The 12,634-nt window shown below is 35.1% G+C and overlaps 1 protein-coding gene across 8 annotated transcripts; it reads right to left on the bottom strand.

The window, feature by feature from the left end:
* Window positions 1–5,062: 5,062 nt before the first annotated feature.
* On the bottom strand, window positions 5,063–11,643 carry LOC129889074 (putative disease resistance RPP13-like protein 1). Of its 8 annotated transcripts, none has more exons than XR_008766794.1 (4): window positions 11,553–11,643; window positions 6,127–6,187; window positions 5,639–5,712; window positions 5,063–5,491 (listed from the first exon to the last, which is right to left on the bottom strand). XR_008766794.1 is itself a non-coding variant. In XM_055964196.1 (4 exons), exon 1 carries the CDS (start codon window positions 11,498–11,500, stop codon window positions 7,466–7,468), a length of 4,035 nt encoding a protein of 1,344 aa, XP_055820171.1. In that variant the 5' UTR covers window positions 11,501–11,546; the 3' UTR covers window positions 5,063–5,491; window positions 5,639–5,712; window positions 6,133–6,187; window positions 7,437–7,465. The 8 variants fall into 8 exon arrangements, 4 of the variants coding, with proteins under 4 accessions (XP_055820171.1, XP_055820170.1, XP_055820169.1 ...); XR_008766793.1 differs by lacking the exon at window positions 11,553–11,643 and adding an exon at window positions 6,326–7,423; XM_055964196.1 differs by lacking the exon at window positions 11,553–11,643 and adding an exon at window positions 7,437–11,546 and having other exon boundaries at window positions 6,133–6,187.
* Window positions 11,644–12,634: the final 991 nt, after the last annotated feature.

Consider the following 12,634-nt stretch of genomic DNA (forward strand, 5'->3'; position numbering starts at 1 on the left):
GAATTTGAAATTTGAATTTGATGAAGCTATTCCGAGAAGGGAGGGAGTTGATTACCTGTTTGAATTACGTGACTTCGTGAATGATGGGATCTAAATTAGATTTACATTTTTTTTCTTAAATAACTCAACTGTATTAATTGGTTTGTATCAACTAGCGATGCATCATGAAGAAGACATATGTATTCGAAAGTGAGCAAAAAGAAACAAAATTGGGTAATTAGTAAAAGAATAGGGATAGAATGTAATTGGAGAGAATCATTATGGGATTTAGGTAAAATTTTACTTAATATAATTGAGTTCATTATTTAAGTCCAATAAATACAGATTTAATTAAGAGAAACTTACATAAATAGCTACATTTTATGGGTTATAGAATTTGAATAGCTATAAGTATCATATTTACTAATAATGACTACATTTTCTATCAAAAATTAGCTAAATGTATGTGTGTGTGTGTGTATATATATATATATAAACTTCGCATTGTTAATAACAACTACTATTATAGAAATATATGGGAATTCAATTGGAATTATATCAAAATAGCGAAAAACATTGGGACACTTATCTTCTTCTCCATTTTTTTCTCTGACCTACCTGGCCGCCAAGTAGTTGTAGAAGGATTATAGCACAATTCCTGAATTCGGAAGGAGAAACAACGGAGACCGACCTGAAATTTGTGGGTTATAGTCTTCCTTGCACTAGAATTTCCTTCCTCTATTCTCTCCAAGCCTAGAATAACTTTTTGGGGATTTTTAGGTTAACCCTTGTATATTTTGGCAATTTAGGGAAGAAGGAGATAATAAAAATATGCCTCTTTTTAATTCTAGCTCGTCGAATCTCGTCATGGTGGGTTCTTTCCCGCCATGACGCCTCACCCCATATAATGTTCAGTAAATTAGGCACAACATTTTACTCTAAACTCCAAATGAAGTAAATTTAGTGGCATTAGTAAGAAGACTCATAGACCATTAATTTGATAGGTTATGAGTCACCTAATTAATTATAGGCTGAGAGTTGTGGTTGTTTGAAGTTAAACTTAGTTTAAGCTCAAGTCCGAAACTAAATCGACTTTCAACTTAACTTTGTGATAGGGGCATTGTACGATCCATTTTACCTATTATTTTAGAAGTTTTTGACTATTGTTTTGGATCAAGTCTATTTTAGTTGAAAAAAGATTCTAATTTAACTATAATAAAAAAATCTTCTCTATTTAATTTTTATTATGTTTATTGTAGTCAATATTAATATCATTAAAATAATAATATAATAATTAAAGAGAAATAGTGAAATGACGACTTCGTCTAAAGCGGAGTCTTTTAATAAAGCACAAAAAGTTCAAACATTTATAAAGGCCTTCACACTTTTAATATCATACTAGTCAAGTTTACGTGCTTTGCACGTATGTATCATGTTAATTAATAATAAATATATATAAAATGAATAAATTATTCTATGTACATTATATTATTAAGTACAAACTTTAAAAGAATATTGTAAATTTTCAAAGATACAAAGTATACTTAATAAATAACATGGTAAATCACTATAACATTAATAATTAGAGAGGAAAAATAAATAAATATAGAAAATAAAATTTTGTCATTGATATCAAAAATTAAAATTATGTTGGTATTGATACACGAAAACACTCTAAATATTAAGGTAATAGATTAGCGAACTACATTATATATCACTTTTATAAATTAATTAAAAAATAATTTGAGGAAAATTGATTGATGTATTCTTGAACTACAATTGACTATTTAATGTAATCTAAAGTTCTTTGTGCGTGAGGTTTGCCTGGAAGAGTGTTACTCGGTAAGTTTGAATAGGTATTAACGTATTATTGTATATAAATTCTTTTGTTATGATTATATTTGATTAGTTCACTATATTCATCAAATTGTTTTTTGATTCATCTGAATATTACAACTTTTCAGTAGTGCATTAGATGGTTATTCATTTTTATTCATTGTTCTGTAACACTAATTAATTTTTTAGTGTGTCCATTTAAAAAGGTAAGTTCTGTTGTACGATAAATAAACTTGAATACATTGTTGAGCAGAATCTTCACTCAGATATAGTATAACAGTATGTTATGTATACAAATATTTTTTCAAAAGTATAATAGTATGTTATGTATACTGATATAGTAAAGAGAGTATTGTTGAAAAGAAACTACCCTCAGAAACTGTGGTCGTAGCTGTGGCAGGTGAAAGAAATACTAGACAAGTTCACATACAACCACCATCACAAGTTGAGTTGATCATTGAGTTGTTGCCGAGCCTTAATCGGGAGAGAAAAATGGTGGTCCACCCATGTGTCGTAGTTGATGATGTTACACTTCTACCAATCCCAAGAATCAGAATATAAATCATGCAAAAGTATTAGAGTATCAAGCATGTTAAAGTTTCAGTATAACAAACAATTAAATAGCACGTTAAAGTATATGTATAGGTATATTAGATTATTACTTCTACATTTATCATATGAATGAGGCTCACTACTGTATTCAAGGATACTAAACTTATACTTTAACATGACTACTTTAACATGGCTATCTTTTTATTCAGATGAACACAAGTATGACTTCTTTCAAATACATTTCACTTTTGAAAAAAATGGTGTAGCTACTGTATTCAAGGATGCTCAAAATTTTATTTATACAAGGCACAAATGATAACCCTCAAATTGACAACCCATACTCACACATGGCACAAATTAGTAAACCATAAGCGTGGCACAAATGATAACACTAAAATTGTATTCAAAAGTATATATATCACTCTAAAAAAAATTCAAAATAAAATAGAAAATTAAAGTATCCAAAAGTATAAACAAATCAAGTTTGCTAGAAAAACTTCGGTATCTTCATCCTCCGCTTCTTGCTGCTAGCCACCAATTTTTTCACTGCTACCCAGATCAACATTGTTGACCTTTTTTTTCGAGGCTATTTTGCATGTCTAAGGAAATTGAATCTTCTTTCCTCTTTGTGAATTGTGTCGATTCAGTTTCATCCATGAGATTCAATGGTACAGGATTATTAGTTTTCTTTGATCTTATTTCATTCTCCAATGCAGCAATAGAGCCTGAAAATTCGGCTTGAATTTGAGTAATACCCAAACTAAATGATGGGATTTCGTTCAACAAATTATCAAATAAATGTATAACTCTTATAACCCTCCTAGAAGAGTTGATTTCCGCCATTTTTATGGTTACAACAGTGGTTGAATCAAAAAACCCAAAATCCTATGAAACTAGAAGAAACATGAATATGTATGCAAGGATAAACTTGAAAAAAAATTGCAAAAATCAAAATTAAAATATATCTACATAATTAGAAGATACCTGATGAACATAAATCACTGAAATCACTTCTAAATTTGTGCAAGAAAATCTTATTGATTTGGAAAAAAATCAACCTAAAATCGAGTTTCTAGTGAAAGGTGAGAGAGAGCTTTGAAGTGAGTATACCCAACTTAGTTTATCTAGAAAAAACATAGGGAATAAGCATAATTTTAGGCGTGTAAAAGGCAACATTAATTATTAGGCGTGTAAGTAGCTTCATTTTTTTAATATTTAATTCTCAATATATAATATTAAAATAAAAAGTTATTATGAAATATTAATTAGTCTTGCTATTTATATTATAAGTGTATCCATATAATTTTAAAAAAGTAAACTATAGCTATTAAATTTAAATATGTATTAAGGTTTGCTAGATCCAATAGTTTTTTCTTTAATTAAAGTTCAAATTAATTGATTTGGCTATAATAAATGACCCCAGTTTGTAAAGTCCGATATCACCTCATTCTAGAGGCCCATTTTGATGTCACGTGTCAAGTGATGTGTCATGCCATATCAAGTAAATAAGCCAATAGAATCATGTTATGTGTCAAAATAACAAGCCCACTTCGCTAAAGCCCAATATGTCATTTCACTTAAATCTGATTGGCCAGAGGGAAACATGTTTTTATCACAACTCTTCTATTCTACAACTATAAATAGGTGTCCTCATAATTTAAAAAAGACGCCAGAATTCTGACAAGAAGCCATAGAGAGCTTGTGGATCAAACGCCGCAAATTTCTCTACAAGCTACAAGTTCAAGAATTGAAACACTCGAGCATTCAAGTTAAAGAAACAACTTAAGATCGAAACCACCAGATTCAAGAACAAGCTCAAAAGCCCTTGAATTCAAATACAAGTCAAGATCCAGCTCATCAAGATCAAGTGCATATCAAGTTCATTAAATCCACAAATCAAGATCAAGACCACAAGATTCAAGATCAAACCCAAAAGCTCTTGAATTCAAGTACAAATCAAGATCAAATCCATTAAGTTCAACCAAATCCAAGATCAAGCGTATAAACCCTTGAATTTATATTTGAAAAGACGAATCAGAGAATTCATAGAAACTATAACACTCATATTTGAAATAAAATACTATGATTGTTGTGATACTTTTTCGTTCCTGATTATTATTTTCTCAACGCAAATTTTATTATTTACACAGACATATAATTACTAATTTGTGTAAATAGAAGTGATCTTAATTAATCATGCCTTGTGCTCTTTGATCCTGCACACGTAATCAGACCTTTCATCAGCAAAGGCCGAGAGACATTGACGAAGTTTCAGTATTTTCTTGTATAAATTAGTCTCGAGCAAAATATATTTCGGCATTTATTTAGGCACATCTTGAGAAGAAGAATTTGTAGTGAGCACTCAGTAGGCCAATCTTATTATATCTTATTTTTATTTTGCCTCAAGTTTCATGCGTGTTGCCATATGCATTCTTAAATGACTTCAATTATTCAATTACTTGACTCTTGTCATTTTATCTCTAGATTATTGAAGTTGTAAATTACTCTTTTTAAGCACAAAATGTAGTAGTTTACACTGTTGGGCCGTGCTCAGCACGGGCATTACTGTCTAGTTACAATAAAAGTCATGGGCAGTGCAAACTAAAAGAAATAGCAAGAAGCAAACAACGCTCAATTGAGCTCAAAGTTCAATATTAACCAATACACAAAATCAATGAAATGCTACTCCTGAATGTGATTCAATACGTGCTAAGGTAACATGCCTGCAAGGAAAATAAGTACAAATCTTTGACTTCATTATGACTTAAAAGTCATTTCTTAAACAATTTGCTAGTTTGTTGAATGCTCTGATTACTCTTGGGAAATCAATAAATGCCTAAGTTTTAATTGTAAATAGAGTTTCCAATGTTTAGGATATTGAAACAACATTCTAATAGAGATTCAAGACACCAACTTGCAATACTTTCAACTTTTTAAATCCTGCCATCCTTAACTAAAACTATTCGGGTTAGCAGTTATATGGTAGGCTTCATTAAGAAAATTGTGGAATTCCGCAGAAGCAATCAAAAGCTAGCTCGGACACTGCCGAAGTGATGCAACCGATATTGGCAAGTACCCCAAGAATCAGCAGGCTGGTATTTCAATTGTACCAAGGGGTTCAGTTCTGATTTATAGAGGGTAAGAGAAATCCAAGTGGTATTAGCATAAAGTCAAATATTTGAGTACATGACAAGTTGAAAGAAATAACAGGATAATAAAATATCTAACAAAGATAATTTATTGATTGAAGAAACTGAAATACACAGCATACCAGTCAAACTGAAATCCAAAAGAGAATAATTTACTTCCTCCATTCTTCTAAAATGCACGTCATACCAGTTAAATCTGCAATAGAGTCAAGACTAAGAGTTATTTTCATACCCTTTGGCTAGCAACTTTCCATAAAAGATTTACCCATGAATTGCATGTTTGTAACTCTTTTTTTCTTTTTGAGAAAAGGTAAATTTAGGAAGTATGTAACTTTTGTTTATGAGAACTAAAACAAAGAAATAAATGCATGTTTGTAACTCTTACCAAACTTAAATATCTAAGTAAAAAATATCTCTCCTCTCTATCTATTGTTTTTCCTTTTTTTTTTTTAGGGTTTGAACTCGTGACGTGTATTTAACCTACATATTATGTGTTGTGTTCACACCATTAGACCAAAACCCTAGGGGCTCTTTTCTTTCATTTTTAACAACAACATACCCAATGAAATCCAACTAAATGGGGTCTGGGGAAGGTAGAGTGTAACCTTACCACTACCTTGAGGAAGTAAAGAGGTTGTTTCCGAAAGACCTTTGGATCAAGTGCCTCAAACCTAAGTAGAAGAAACAATAAAGACAACATAACAATTAATAAGAAAGGCAAATGTAAATCTACAATAAAGAAACAACAATACCAGCAAAATAGTGTGATAATAGAAACACGATACAGAACAAAATACGCCCCTACGAACCTTCTACCCTAATACACGTCCTCCACTCCTTCCTATCTAGGGTCATGTCCTCCGTAATATGGAGATGTGTCAAATCCTGTCTAATCACCTCTCCCCAATACTTTTTAGGGCTACCTCTACCCCTCCGATTTCTCCCCCTACAACCAGCCTCTCACACCTCCTCACTGAAGCGTCAACGCACCTCCTTTGCACATGTCCAAACCATCTCGCCTCACTTCCCTCATCTTCTCCGCCATAGGGGCCACTCCTACCTTCTCCAGAATAACCTCATTCCTAATCTTGTCGTTCCTAGTATGACCACATATCCATCTCAACATCCTCAACTCCGCAACATGCATCTTCTGAACATGAGAGTTTTTGATTGGTCAGCACTCTACCTTATACAACAGGAACAGTCTAACAATCACTCTATAAAACTTCCCTTTAAGATTGGGCGGTACCTTTTTATCGCATAGGACTCCAGAAGCAAGCCTCACTTTGCGTCTGTTTCATCTACCACACCACCGAATTTGCACTCCAAATACTCTGTTTCGATCCTGCTCAACCTGAACCCTTTGAACTCCAGAGTCTATCTCCAAACCTCCAACCTAGCATTAACTTTGTCTCATGTCTCATCAATCAATACTATGTTGTCTGCAAAAAATAAACACCAACGAACGTCCTCCTTCTCCTGAATAGATCGCGTCAACTCCTCCATCACCACGGCGAATAGAAAAGGACTAAGAACTGATCCTTGATGTAGCCCCATCTCCACTAGGAACACTTCCCAAGTCTCCTCCCACCGTTCTAACCCGAGTCTTAGTTCCATCGTACATGTCCTTTATGCAGCGACATGATGATAATTGACAAGTAAGCAAATAACTCTTTAGAGTTGAAATTGTCAACAAACCTCTCCATCCATCAGTTTTGGCAGATATCACTCTAGAGAGTAAATACAGGGATTAACAAAGGAATAACTTTTCCCTCATGTAAGAACACATCCTATTGATCTATACAATGCAAGAATGCAGAAGAAGATAGAGTTAATAATTTAATCAATAAAAAGTAGTTAAAAAGAAAATCTAAACGAAACAATAGAAGATTGAGCCATTTCATTTATGAACAAATGTACCAGATAATGGACCAGGTTCTTCTTCACCACTAGACCACTTCATCATAGTCTATAAGTACAGTGTGGATTCCGGCAATCTTTAGCCAGTCCTCCTCTTTCTTGTTATGTAAACGAGGAGTGAGCAATGGACAATCATTAATCTCCACTCGACATACAGAAGAGGGGAGACCATTTTCTGGTAGTGATTGAAACTGCAGGCAGGAAGAGATCTTCAGAACAGAGAGCGAGGAAGGCAACTTTACTTCTGGAAGTGATTTTAGCTGACCACAGCCCTCAATCTCTAAAGTTGCAAGAGAGGTGAGGCCTTGAAGACCTTCTTCTGGTAGTGATTGAAGCTGAGGGCAGTGCTTAATTTCCAAAACTTCAAGATACTTGAATCCTTCAAGAGCTTTCCCACTTAGTGTTTTCAGATGTGGAAGACCCTCTATGGTAATTGTTTGAATGCTGTGCGGCAGCTTCCAACTTTCGTCTAGAATTGAAGTTTCATCAGAACCATAAATTCTGAAACATCTAAGATAAGGGAGTCTCTGTAGACCCCACTCTTCTCTACCATTTATCAGATTTTGACAACTGGAGATGTCTAGGATTTCAATATTGGAGGGCAATCCTCCATTAGGGAAGGACTCAATTTCAGGACAGTTGGAAATCCACAGATTTTTAAGAGATGGAAGGAGTTCATGCATATGATGTGGCAGTGCTTTGAGTTTCTGGCAGTCATAGACCCAAAGATACTTTAAGCTCGGAGCAGCAAGTTTTTTTGGAAAAGAACTCAGACTATCGCAGGCTGAGATTTTCATCGAATGCAGAAATTTCAGATGAATTCCCTTTGGTACTGTAATTGCTTTAAGATTCCCACATCTTTCTACTTCAAGGGTGTCAATTCCGTCTGGAAATGAAAGCGTTTGAAGATGCCTACAACTGTAGACCATGAGAGTATGCACTCTAGGGAAAAAACCAAAGGAGAGATGACGTAGAGAGTCACAATTTTCAAGTCTTAATTCTTCAAGGAACATGTTACAGCAGCTTCCAGTTATGCTATTTTCTGGAAACTCCAACTCCAATTTTCCGCATTGTGAAATATGCATTTTTCCCAATGTTATCGGCAGACTCAGAATTGTTAAGGACATAAGAGCTGGACAATTTCGAATAACTAATTCAAGAAGATGTTGCATTTCCTGAATCCTGATTATTTCTAAGCTTGCACAATTAGATATCCTCAATTCTCCCAGATTTGTTAGTCCACATATTTCTGATGGCAACTCCACCAAGTTTGGCATGTCTGAAATTCTCAATTTCTGAAGAGACATGAAGTTTTGACGGATTCCACTCAAATGGATTCCAAACATAGCCACTTGACCATCAAGAAGAACCCCAAGCTTTGGGCAGCCAGAAATCCTTAATGTAGCTAAAAATGGAAGACTTTTAGGTAGCTCCCCTATCAGTTTAGGACAATTAATTATGTCAAGATCCTTAAGTTGAGGAAAGCTTCCATTCTCTAACACATGCCATTCTGTCAATTCTGGCATTTGCTTAAATACAAGGCTTGTGAGAGATCTAAATGGTGGAACTGAAGACACACTCCCATAGAATTCTCTTGTCAATTGCAGTATACGATGCATTCCACTGACTGAAAGATGTTTGAGAGATGGTAGTTGTCCAAGTGCTGGTAAGGAATCGCAATCCCTACATTTCCGGAGATGCAACGAGACCAGCTTACTAAATGAATGATCTCCAAACCAATCTGGGAACTTTGTCCCTCGATACCCATTGATCTCCAGCTTCTTAATGTTTTTATCTGGCTTCAACTTATCCAGAATCTCCCTTTCAGTTTGTGAATCATCAGCATTCATGCCACTCCATGACAAAGATAATTCTTCAAGGTGCTTTTTATCCTTCATGTTTCCCTTAATAGCCTCCCTGCCATTAACAACATTTTGCAATTCTGAAATAGATAAGGACCCATGGAGATTTTGAAGTTCGCCCAACTCTTCAATTCTTGAATTGTTGCACGCACCCACGACAAATCTTGTTGAATAAGAAAGTAGCAGAATCTGCAACTTGCTTTTCTGCAGAGGAATGTTCCACGAAATACCAGTTCCTCGAATATCAAGGTGACGCAAGTTGATTAATCTCCCCATCTGTAGCGGCAACTCAACAAGACCCCAACAATTCAACAGCAACAATGTTTGCATATTATACAAAGTACAAACTGAATCTGGTAGCTTTGTAATTTTTGTACGAGAAAAATCCAAATACCGCAGGTGCTTCAAATTGATGAACAAGGCATCAGGAAACTCATGGTTTTGATATCCAGATAATGATAATGCCCTCAAGGAGGTCAGTGTTGGCAATATGTTATACACAACTTTTTTGCTCAGGAATGAATATAAATTAATCCTTATGGGAATCAATGTCCTCAAATACTCATGGCCAGAAAGCGATTTGAACTTCTCAAACTCACCGTAGCAATCTCTAAGGTATGACAAATGTCGAACTCTTCTCATTATGTGAGGCCTTGGATAATCTTCAAGCCTAAGACAAAGTTTTGCAGACACAACTTGAGCCAAATCATTGACAAGGTCATGCATCAAGAACCCCTCCCTTGCTTCCCATTTCAACAAAGAGAAATCGGATGCCTTTTGGAACAAGGATCTTGATCTTAGCTCCAGAAAGCATTGATTCCCTGTATCTTCAATTGTTTCATCACTTTCTCCCTGTGTTATAAGGCCATTAGCAATCCATAGTTGAACAACCTCATCACTACCAAAGGGGCGATCTTTAGGAAATAGTGCACAATAAGCAAAACAACGCTTTAGCACCGGAGAAAGGTCATTATAGCTTAACTTGAGCACTGGTAATATGTCACTTGGTAGCTCCCATATTTCACTTCGCAGAAGGCGTTCCCACTCTTCAATCTTTGATTTAGAGCGCAATAATCCTGCCAACGTCTTCACAGCTAAAGGTACCCCTTTGCACTTCCCCACAATTTGCTTACCAACCACTTCAAGCTCTGGATATTCGTTGGGATCTCTATTTTCAAATGAATGTGTTTTAAACAAAGACCAGCAATCTTCCTCAGAAAGAGATTTCAATAGAATCATCTCACTTCCCATCATCATGGCAACACTTTCTTTTCGTGTTGTTAAAATGATTCTGCTTCCCTTGCGCCCATGTACGAAAGGACACCTTAACTCATCCCAATCAGTGTAGCTCTCATTCCATACATCATCTAGAACAAAAAGAAACTTTTTCCCTTTAAGCTTATGACTTAGCTTAATTTGGAGCTGATTAAGGTTGTTGACACTGACTTTTGAGTCCAACGACCCAATCTCTCCAAGTAATGTTGTTGTAATTCTGAAAGCGTCATATTCTTCTGAGACACAAACCCATGCTGTAATATCGAAATGGTGTTTTATCCTCTGATCATTGTAAACGGCTCGAGCAAGTGTCGTCTTGCCCATTCCACCCAATCCCACTATCGGAATCACATCACAAGGCCCCTGTCCCTGTGCATCATCAGATGACAACAACTGACTAATTATTTCCTCAAGTTCCTCATGCCTACCAAATACCCCTGATTCATCAACCAATGAAGTTGATGGAAGACGTTTAGGTGAATCCTTTTTGCCAGTCACCAGTTGAGCTTTCAGGCCGAGGTAATGAATTTGTTTTTCCAAGTCTTCCAATGTTTCAATGGTCTCTTCCAATTTGGGCATCATGGAGTCTAAGTAGCAAAAAAGAACTTCCTGGCTTGTTTCCTCACCCAGCTTCACTCTCACAACTTCATAATTGATCTCATCCAATAAGTTATCCGCGGTGTCCACAGCATCCTGAAGTTGGTTCAGCCAAGTCCGAATATCGTCGTCACAAATCTGCTGGCTCTCGATGTGATAGACAACCCCACGAAGAGCAAGTAAATTAGTATGAAGCTTCTTTAAAAGACGCTGATCTTGCCTCCGTCCTCGGAAAAGATTAAGGAAATCACATTGTGGGGTGAGCCGATCAAAGAGAACTTGCAGAGCTGAAGAGAGAAACGCACCTCCAACTGCTAAACCGATATCCATTTCTAAGGATTTGAGAGATAGTAACAAAGATGAGTTGTGCTTCAATACTTACTTTCTCTACATTATCACACACTCAAGTCAACTGAGACTGCGCAGTGGGACGCGTGTTCCTCTGTTATCTCGTGCAACTTGATTTTTGTGGAGGGGGAACCAAAGTGACCTCGGAATGGGAAAGGTAATTAAGGGTGACAAAAATTTAAAAGGAGTGATAAAAAGAATTTTAAATATCGAGAGTTGGTGATAATTTTATGGTTGGTAATTAATGAGTTTTGATTTTTTTTTAATAAGTTCTCCATTTTTTTTTTATACTTTGACTCATTTTCATAAAATTCTAACTAAAAAAAGGCATAATTTTATTTCAATTTTGTGCGTTTTTCTTCTTCTTCTTCTTCCTCTTCTTTTTCTTCTACGCAACTCTATCTCTTCCAATTTCGCACGTATTGTTGGGTATTACTGTGCCTGAAAGAAGAGAGAGAGAGCAAAGCACCTCTTTTCTTCTTTTTCTCTTCTTTTTAAATTTGAAAATTATTTTAAAATTTCTTCAATTTGGAACTAAATTGCGTTGGTGTGACATTGGGCATTGATTGAGAGGTGATTTTTGACCATTTTGGTAAGTAGATGTTGTTTTGTTTCTATTGCTCATTTGGATTTTTTCGATTACTGCTGAATTCGTTTCAGCAACTGTTCGATATGTTTCAGCAGCTGCTTCATCAACAGATGAATTAAATATAGCAAATGACGAAACAAATGCAACTTGGTATATGTTACAAAAAATATTGCATTTATTTTAGCAGTTGTTGCACTAATTACTGCCTATATTTTTTATCAGTTGTTAAAATACATTCAGCAATTGTTGTTGTAGGTGTTGCAGTAGTTGTTGCATATATTTCAGCAATTGCTGCATTAATTACTGAAACAAATACTGCAAACTGAAACATGTTAGGTAATTGTTATTTTAGATGCTTCAGTTGCTGCAACAATTAATGTAGCAATTGCTGAAACTTATTTCAGCAATTGCTGAATAAACTGCAGACAGAATTTTATGATCAATTTTTTTTAAATCATAATATAGGTACCTACATTTAACTCCATCAATGGAGAACAAAATATATGTTGGAATGAATTGCAATGGTG

Source organism: Solanum dulcamara, chromosome 5, assembly GCF_947179165.1.
Source record: "Solanum dulcamara chromosome 5, daSolDulc1.2, whole genome shotgun sequence".
Classification (NCBI taxonomy): domain Eukaryota; kingdom Viridiplantae; phylum Streptophyta; class Magnoliopsida; order Solanales; family Solanaceae; genus Solanum; species Solanum dulcamara.